This window comes from Cydia amplana, chromosome 3, assembly GCF_948474715.1.
Source record: "Cydia amplana chromosome 3, ilCydAmpl1.1, whole genome shotgun sequence".
Lineage (NCBI taxonomy): Eukaryota > Metazoa > Arthropoda > Insecta > Lepidoptera > Tortricidae > Cydia > Cydia amplana.
Window position 1 is genome coordinate 19,085,585 of NC_086071.1, and position 10,122 is coordinate 19,095,706.

Below are 10,122 nucleotides of genomic sequence, written 5' to 3' on the forward strand. Positions count from 1 at the left end.
CCTTAAGCACAAAAAAAGACGTTTTATATTATAGTTTGGCAAGAATCGTTTGTCATTGAAGCATACGCAGAGATCATAGTGTCTTTCTCTTATGCAAGTATTGTAAATTGTATCTCCAAAAAGCTTAGAGGATATAACCAAAGTAGCCATATAACAGGCGTTCCCCTCTGTCAAAAATAGGCGGCCAATAGTCATACACAATGTATGGACTGACGTTTATCTGACATGGCTGTTTTTACGTTACGTATACATTTGACGTGCCCCTCCCCCGCAAAAATCGGTAGACTGTTTTGTACAGTAAATTACAGGCAAGGCATCTCCGTTTGGTTATATCCTCTAAGCTAAAAGGTGAGTAGGTATAGTTTTTTATTCATCTGTTACTAACAAAACTTGTTTTCCAGATTAACGTAAGTAGCAAAAACTAGATGTCGCTTTGTAAGAACAAAAGGCTTTCAATATCTGTGATAAATCCGTCACCATCAATCTGTCAAAAATGTCACCAATGTTGTGAAATATAAACTTACACAATTATTCCACAATTACAAGAAATCGATAGATATTTATTTAAGCTTATTAAGTCGCAAGCGGGCCGTATTTTTGATTATTAAGATGACGGAGGTATTGCCAGCGGAGGAGGCGGTACAGGATCGAGTGGAAACCATTATGAAAGGATTTCAAGTGTATCCTTTTCTAACAGTGTGCTATCAATGATATATTTCATGTGATAAATACTAATGTTGTATTAGGTAATTTTTAATTATGTTATCTATAGAGTGAATTAGTAAGTGAGTGATAAAACCACTTTCTTAATGGAAAAATATTGAATAAACTTCTAAATATTTTTCCGATGGAAATGAATGACCAAAAAGTGACACGTTTTATTAACGTATTAATTTAATACTATTAAATGTATTGTAAAATATAAAAGATAATTATCTACAAGGGACAATGCTATGTGAGTTTTGCCTCAGTGGCTGTGATTACTTTTATGTAACAAATTATTTGGTATATAAAATAACATTATGCCACTAACATAATGATTTTTGGCAAGGCAACACAAAAATAATTAAGGCTGCATTTTCTAAGTTCATTAATTCATCATCAGTTTAGTTTATGGTAAGCCAGGGGTCACCAAATGGCGGATTGCGGACCGGATCCGGAGCGCCAACCCATACACTACATTTGCTTATTTTAGAAACTCTAGTAAAAACAGACTGTGATGGTCACTTTATTATAAAAACCGCACCCCTGAAGTAATTCACACATTCATTGCCACCCAGCCAAACAAGACATCCGTGCCAGGCCACAAAATAAAGCTGTAGTACCACAATCCCGACTATTGGGTCGTCCCGTATCATAAAATAACACATTCAGGGTTTTCGTCACTGAATGTGTTAATTGGTGATCCCTATTGTAATATGAATGAATTTGCTAAGTATAAAATTTCTTTAACAAGTTTTGTAACAGTAACTGGATGAATCTCCGTGATGCAGACTCAGGTACTTATTTTTCATTGATTGCATTAACATCTAGCGGCCAAAGGCGTAATAAAAAGGTCTCCCATTCCATTATATTTTGAATATTTATTGTAACAAATCAAAATTTAATTTGTCTTGGCAAGTTTTTATGTGTGGGCTAGACTTTAAAAATAACCCTCCATTAGGAACATTAACCTTTAGAACTTCCCACTGCCTTCTGAATAATTACTTAGCCTCTAACCTTAAGGTTGAATTTTATATGACAAGTTCTTTTTTTAACCTTTTGACTCATAGATGGTAGGATCCTATAGATGTGCTATACGCGTGCGTCAGTGAGGGATAGAACATACGCATTGTTAATAATGGCGGAAACGCCATCGAGAATACGGGCCCTTTTCATAGATAACGTCACATTTTTAGCACTTTGTGTTGATATTCGATAACCAGACTCTACCTTAAATTATGGAACCTGTTTTTTAATAACACTTGAATTTACAACAGGTAAAATAATGTGGCAGTACAACGAGGACATGTCAAACCCAAACGTGGAGCATGAGGCCAGGGTGCCCAAGCGCATCTTGAAGTGCCGGGTGGTGTCCCGGGAGATGAACTTCAGCTCTGTTGAGGCTCTGGAGCGGTTCCGGCTAGAACAGGTTTGTTTACCTTATACTACAGTTGTCAGATGTATAGGAGCGGACTAGGTGCCCGAAAATATCTAAACAGGGTTAGCATATAGAGTTGTGAGACACAGATATAGTAAGAATATCGAGCGCTCTTAAATACTCGTAGAACGCATACACACACTAAGACACCAAAAAACGAGTAAAAAATGTTTCTACCAAACTAGTCTGGGTGTCTGGCGCAAAATTTTTTGCGCAAAAACTCAGCCTCACTGTGCAGAGGGGGAACGCGGCCAGTGTCCTGGGAACAATGCCTCAGGCTTTTAGGTTTAGACTTATGATCATTTGTTATTTTTTCTACTCCCGTACTTTTATTTGTCATTTAAAAGGTCTTACACACAGCTTTAAACCCCTATGTTATAGTTGTCAAGACTAGTCTTTAGTCTATTCCTCAAAAAAGTATTTGTGCATACACGCAGTATCTTTTTGGTACTTTTACGATACTTCGTGTAATCACCACTTAAAAAATATTGTATGAAATACATTGTTGTTTGTATTGTATTGTTGCCAACCTAATTTTAATGTCATCTATGACAGATGAGTGAACCATAGACATGTTTTTTTTATTTCATTCATTCTTTTCCCGCCCGTACCATTCTTAGCTACTTCTTGAATGAAAATTTTTTGTTAAATTTTCAATTTTATTTCAAAGTGTTTGGTCGTAGAAAAAGTATTGTATGCAACGTTGTTTAACTGAGTCAAAAAATACTCGTGGCGTCTTTATTAACAATTTTCTGCTTCGCCTCAAATTGTTACTCACGCCACTCGCCTTTTTTGACCTCTCTTAAACAACGGTTGCATAAAATACTATAATCTCTGTTCTGTAATAAACCTGTATATTTCCAGAAAGTGCTATTCAAAGGGCGGTGCCTGGAGGAGTGGTTTTTCGAGTTCGGGTACGTGATCCCCAACTCCACCAACACGTGGCAGTCCGTCATAGAGTCCGCGCCCGAGTCGCAGATGATGCCCGCCAACGTGCTCAAGTAAGCTTCTTAAGGTAGACTTCCGAGCAAAGCGGCTCTGTCGCAACGGCCGCTGCGTCAGTGTCGCAGCGGTAACTGACGCAGATACACTTCCCATTTAAACAAGAACAATGAAAAATTCAGCAGTTTTTTCAGTTATTTTATGAATGTTACATGAAGAACTTGCGCCAAAAACATCAAGATACTAGGTGCGATAGTAGCGACTGCGCGACAGTGCTTGCGCAGACATAGCACGGCCGCTATCGCCGGGCGATACTGACGTGGCGGCACTGTCGCTGCGACAGTGACGCTGCGCTCGGAAGTAAGTTCATACATTTCCATACTGCATAATACTATCGCTCTGTCGCCGCGTCAGTGTCGCTGCGTTAGTGACGCCGGAGCCGCTTTGCTCAGAAGTCTACCTTTAAAGTTAAGATAAAGATAAAATATAGTTTATTCAAGTAGGCATATTACAATGCGCTTATGAACGTCAAATAAAGCTAGGTAGACCGGCTCCAACCCTACACCTCTGCCCCGAGAAGATTTAAATCCCCCCTCAATTGGAGGAGGGTATCCCAATATGGGACCGGCAACAAACTCGGCGTGACACATCTTTTCAAAACAATATTACATCTTATAATTAACATGCATTACGAGCATTACGAGCAGGGATCGGATACCGGTATCTTTTGTATGGGAACGGAAACGGTATTTTTTCGTTCTTTGCTAATTACTTCATTTCTAATTGAGCAATCTAATAATACGAAGTCGTAACCTAAAACACAACTGAGTCCTACATTTCGAGTATAAAATAATTCGAAAAATATGGTTATTTCTAAGTTTTTGCAAAAAACCGGTTCCGCTCCCTGATTACGAGTAAATAAGAAAAATACAATTTAAATTACTATAGAATTCTAATTTGGTTTAAACATGTCTTTTCTTTTTTCCAGTGGCAACGTGGTGATTGAGACGAAATTCTTCGATGGAGACCTGTTACTCACCACGTCGCGAGTCCGTCTGTTCTACGTTTAGATGCATTTACTTTTAATACCTATGTACCATAGAGCAGCGGTCGGCAACCTGTGACCCGCGAGCCTCGCTGGCTATTTTGTATGTCTTCTTCCTCGCGTTATCCCGGCATTTTGCCACGGCCCATGGCAGCCTGGGGTCCGCTTGACAACTAATCCCATGATTTGACGTAGGCACTAGTTTTTACGAAAGCAACTGCCATCTGACCTTCCAACCCAGAGGGGAAACTGGGCCTTATTGGGATTAGTCCGGTTTCCTCACAATGTTTTCCTTCACCGAAAAGCACCTGGTAAATATCAAATGATATTTCGTACATAAGTTCCGAAAAACTCATTGGTACGAGCCGGGGTTTGAACCCGCGACCTGCGGATTGAAAGACGCACGCTCTTACCGCTAGGCCAATAGCGCTTTGGCTATTTTGTATGTAATATTGACAAACGACAATGTCTGATAAAGTCATAAATATTAACAAAGTGTGGCCCGCGTCAACTTCGTTAACTACTATGTGGCCCTTGGCTGCCAAAAGGTTGCCGACCGCTGCCATAGAGAAATATAAGTAAAGAAAGAGTGGTAACTCCATACATCACTTTTCTTACCAAAACGCGAGTTATTTCGTAGTCGACATCTAACGTCAAGTAGTGGAACTATCGGTACCGCTACTTGACACTAGATGTCACAAGATTCGCTACTGACGAAAAATGTACTACTAAAACAATTTACAACTAATATTATAAGCAGAAGGAGTTGAAAATAGGGTTCCGGTTAATCCGGTTACAATATTAGCTAAAAATTGTCGAGCATTATAGTTTTTGTTTGCCGCGACATCTATTGTCAACTAGCAGTACTGATAATGTCCGCTACTTGACGCTAGATGTCGACTATGAAATATGCCACTCTTTCTTTACTTATATTTCGCTATGGTATATACAGTCACCTACAATATGTTACACAACGAAGGCCGCAAAAATATCTGACACGCTCTTATGACTCTGCAAATAAGACCGTGTCAGATATTTTTGCGGCCTTCGTTGTGTAACATATTATTGCAGGTGACTGTATTGTGCATTTATTTATTGTTTGTAAATAAAATTTATTTTAACTGTATTTTTTACCGTTTGGACTCTCAAATGTACTTATGTCTAGTTTTTATATATGTATAGGGTTCCGTACAAAATAGACTACCCCACTAGAGGCCGTCTTAAGCTATAGTCTGTCAAGCTGGATATGTCAGTAGCAATGTAAAGCAAACTAAAGTATGGTATCCCTAGGAAACGAACAAAAAGCAGCAATGTACATCGAACAACGATGAAATGTAAACAAAACAGTTCCACAGATAAGATATAAATGACATGCGATTTTCGAACAATTGAAACGTAGTGTTGCTAACCCGCGATTTTTCAATCTGCCGCCATTTCCTACTGACAAGATTTGCTTGACCAAGTATAACTTTGCACCGACTTAGAACAAAATGAGGAGTGTCATTATAAACGTGAATTTCATAGAATTAATAGTGAGATTGCCACACTTTGTTTTTGCAAATAAATGCCGTGTAAAGGTAGCTTGGTGCGACTTTACTACTAGGGGTGTTATATTATTTAACCGTTTCGGTGCGGATGGCACGACAGGCGTGTCATAAATTTTTTAACGTGTGGCGTATGACACGATAGGCGTGCCATCATATTATATGACGTAAGGCACGCCTGTCGTGTCATAAAATAATTGTTCACTGCCACAGCCAAAAGTTTTCGAAAGTGGAACACGCAACGAAACGGTTAAAAAAAGGGTCCCTATAATAGTAAATCATATAAATCGCAAACTAGATGTGCTACTTTTTTATAAACCTACTCAAGAACTGTCTCCCTGAAAATTAATTTTATTTTAATGTTATCTTTATTACTATAAGGATTTCGTTTTACCATTTTTGTTCAGAAGACCAAAAAATATACAAAATTATCACGACATCTCTTTGCATTCGGTGTTAAAAAGATAATTAATCTTATAGTTAACCACCAAAATGTTATTTTTTTAAATGTCGCGTCCCGTCATACATAAATAGGTATGATAAATAGTTTCAATATTTTAATTAGGCTGCTGTCCTACCGGCGGCGATCACCGACAGGCGAGTTACTTCGCCTGATTTCTCTACGTACTCGCCAGCAGAGTGAACAGTGAAGAACGACAAATACAAATATGTATGTCTTTCACACACGGAATCTGCATATAAAAGTACGTTTCTTGCGCGAAAAAATAGTCGCTAGTCGCCTTCTCGCGGTCGGTAGGGCGGCTGCCTAAATTATATAAGTAGGGGTCCCTTTGTTTGACATAAAGTTTTAAGTCATAATGTATTGTTCGTCATATTATCATTAGTACTAAAACTGAAACCCTTAACTTTTCAGGATTTTCGTAAGGTCTATCCTATAGATAGGTTAGGTTTGTTTTATGGCAATCCTGAAAAGTTTCGCGTTTCCGAACCAAATGACTATGACTAACGAAAATGCGGATAAACAATACATTATGACTTAAAACTCTTTAGGTAACAATAGAGACCCATATAAGTACGTAGGTATTGTATTTCACTTAGTAATAGGACGTGGTGCACTTTAGATGTAAGTAGGTATTTTAATTGTATCCAATGTTGTTCAATATTGTGCATTTAATACAACCGTTTTCTCAGTAAATGTAGGTACTTATTAAACCACGTTATCAATGTTTTACTTCATAGAAAAGAGATGGCGAAAATACGTACCCAAAATCCGCTTTTAGTACCTACAGTCGCCATCAGATATATCGGAGCGGGCAAGGTGTTCACAATATCTGAACACGCACTCTAACGCCCTGACAATAGAGGCGTGTTCAGATATTTGTGAGAGCCTTAGCCGCTCCAATATATCTGATATAGTAACACTAGTGACTCTGCCTATGAACCTGGGTTCTGGGTTCGAATCCTGGTAAGGGAATTTATTTGTGTGATGAGCACAGATATTTATTCTCGAGACAGATTTCTATGTATTTAAGAATTTGTATATTATATATATCGTTGTCTGGAGTGCACGAGTGCTGTAACTGTCACGCATTTAATGAAGAATAGGGAATATTACGCAAAACGCTGCGTAGGGGGCGCCACTGCCACAACCAGTCACAATCTAAGGGTCTACCGCAAACGAGAGAGTCGAAATGTTATTATCTAACCTCTCTATCACTCTTGCATGTTCGAGCGATAAAGAGGCAGATAGCTGAGATTCGATTTCGCGTTTCTCGGTAGGCCCTTTGTAAACAAACCGCCTTGATGTATCAATGTCATATTTTATTGTCTGTGAAAACTTGTCAAAAAACAGTTTAAGGCACAGTATGTATAAGTTACTCTATGGTTTACGAAAGGCGCTAGTGCTGCACTCTGGCGGCAAAAAATTGCAGTAAGTAATACTCCCTATTGGGTTGTATTTGCTTTGAATCAAAGTCAAAAATGTTAGGTACTCGTATTGTGAGATTATACACTAGGTACCAAATGTTTCAAAAGTGATAAAATAATAAATGAAATTGATTAAAATTTGTTTCATTCGTAAATACTTTAGATTTCAGAGAACTCAACCAAGTTAATCAATTAATCAGGTTTAAGTATATTTGTTTTGAGTGAAACACATAATTTTTCACCACACCAACCCGAGGAAATATTAACGGTAAGATATCAAACAAAATCAAATCCAAATAAATGTTATTAAATATTTATCATTCAAAAGTCAACTCTACTAGCAAACATAAGAAAATAACTCAAAATTTGCATTTGATTACTTTGCCTCACATGTGAATAAAATGCAACTTTGCTATCAGTTTTTGAACAGTCAAGAGAGCCAGTTAATGTGGTGAAAACTATATTTTAGCAACTTTTAACATTCTTAGCTGGCAACACTGAAACAACACAGGAACGGCGCACGCGCTGCGCGCACATCCTGTTTCACTAGAACCTCGGTTCTTCGTACGGAGGAAACGCATTGCTATTCAAAGCGAGGCGCCGACGCATATAAATAATATAAATTATCTAATTATATGTGTGCGTAATGCGTTTGATAGAGCCCGAAAGAAAACAAACCGTACGGGCATAGAGAAATATAAGTAACTAGCGACCCGCCCCGGCTTCGCACGGGTTAACAAATTATACATTTACATCAACCTTCCTCTTGAATCATGTGCTATTTAAAAAAAACCGCATCAAAATCCGTCGCGTAGTTTTAAAGATCTAAGCATATATAGGGACAGACAGACAGCGGGAAGTGACTTTGTTTTATACTATGTAGTGAAGAAAGAGTGGTAACTCCATACATCCGTTTTCTTGCCAAAACGCGAGTTATTTCGCAGTCGACATCTAACGTCAAGTAGCGGACATTATCAAGTTCTGCTAGTTGACAATAGATGTAGCGGCAAACAAAATCTGTAATGGTCAACTCTATTTTCAACTCCTTCCGCTTATAATATTAGTTGTAAATTGTTTTATTAGCAGTACATTTTTCATCATCTGTGACATCTGGTGTCAAGTAGCGGTACTGATAATTCCACTACTTGACGTTAGATGTCGACTGCGAAATAACTCGCGTTTTGGTAAGAAAGCGGATGTATGGAGTTACCACTCTTTACTTACTTACATTTCTCTATAGCACGGGTATATTGTCGCGTCTTTACCTGTTTTTTTATTATTTTCACCACATAAAGGCTCACTTTATTCGTCAAAAACTGTTGAGAAAGTTGCATTTTATCCACATCTGGTAGAATTGAATTTTCAGTGATGATTTTGAATGATAAATATTTAATAGCATTCAAATTTGACATTTGCGGCAGCAAAGCAGATGGCAGCAATATCGCACCGCAATACTGTAGCAGTAATATTGGTGTACTCTGAATCTGGCCATTTCTACTGAACGCCATTAGGTAAGTATTCTCTTGCCTAACCATACACAATTAAAGCCAAGGAAGTTTGAATCTATAGTTGTATTTCTAATTGGGTTGAATTTCATTTTTTCAAAATTTTTACGAAACAAAAGAAATCCTACTTTGTTGGTTTTAATTGAAGGTTGAAATCCCATTGCAACAGAGTGTACATCCTAATGTACATTGGGCGGCACGAGGCCGTATATCGAGTTCCAGTGGCCAAACAATATATTACGATACGATGACATTCGATAAGAACTTTTTCGATAGTAAGGTCGACGCTATCGGTTACCAGCCACCAATTACATATTGTAATAGTGCGATAAGACAGGTATTCCTTTAGCTTATTGTGTGAGTCGAGCCATAGAATAAATAATAGTACTAGGTACAGTCAGCAGCAATAGTTGCTAAGCGGGTGAGGTGTTCAAAATGATCTTGACGCGACTTTATTGTTAAGAGAATGAGAGCGCGTCAAGGTAATTTTTAACACCTCGCCCGCTTAGCAACTTCTGCTGCTGACTGTACAGAAGATTCAGTCTCTAACGAAACGCGTCTAACGACAGATATGACCACCGGATGGCGCAAGCGCTCCGTGCCGTAGCGCTCTGGATCTCAGTGTAACGTGTCTTGTAGCCGCCAGGCGACCACCACTGTTATGCTCACAGCCCAACAAAGTCATTTACTGGTTCGCCAAGGGGTTGGACTCATTGATAAACTATTGAATGAGTTGTGAACCCTCCCAAGCTACTGAATTGTGTCAATAATAGACCTGTAATGTAGGTACTTATATGTAGGTATGTTGTATTTTGGGTTGGGTTTAGGTGTTGTATTCCTGCCGGCGAGTATTGGCAAGGTGCGAAGTCGGTGGAGGGGGAAGTGGCGCTGATCGTCACAAACACAGGTAATCTTATGGAATGTCCGCCATTAGTAGCTAGCGGCAGCCGCTTGAACTAATTTTACTCCATAAGATTTAACGTAGAAAGTCCGCCAAAATGAGGGCAGCACCAGTCGTGCACCTAGCGAATAAAGGATAAGGTTGCCGACTGTAACCGC

At 38.7% G+C, this 10,122-nt stretch overlaps 1 protein-coding gene across 1 annotated transcript; it reads left to right on the forward strand.

Annotated features, from left to right (window-relative positions):
- Positions 1-467: 467 nt before the first annotated feature.
- Positions 468-4,179, forward strand: LOC134662585 (retinal rod rhodopsin-sensitive cGMP 3',5'-cyclic phosphodiesterase subunit delta). The gene is made up of 5 exons (XM_063518859.1): positions 468-680; positions 1,468-1,499; positions 1,980-2,131; positions 3,005-3,141; positions 4,071-4,179. The coding sequence occupies exons 1-5, from the start codon at positions 610-612 to the stop codon at positions 4,150-4,152; spliced, it is 474 nt and encodes a 157-aa protein (XP_063374929.1). The 5' UTR covers positions 468-609; the 3' UTR covers positions 4,153-4,179.
- The last annotated feature ends 5,943 nt before the right edge of the window (positions 4,180-10,122 follow it).

Bases quoted from the DNA above. Each gene is read 5' to 3' on its own strand.
- LOC134662585 (XM_063518859.1), top strand. From the start codon at position 610: ATGACGGAGGTATTGCCAGCGGAGGAGGCGGTACAGGATCGAGTGGAA. The intron at 681-1,467 runs GTATCCTTTTCT...GTTTTGTAACAG, and splicing joins ATTATGAAAGGATTTCAAGT to TAACTGGATGAATCTCCGTG. The intron at 2,132-3,004 runs GTTTGTTTACCT...GTATATTTCCAG, and splicing joins AGCGGTTCCGGCTAGAACAG to AAAGTGCTATTCAAAGGGCG.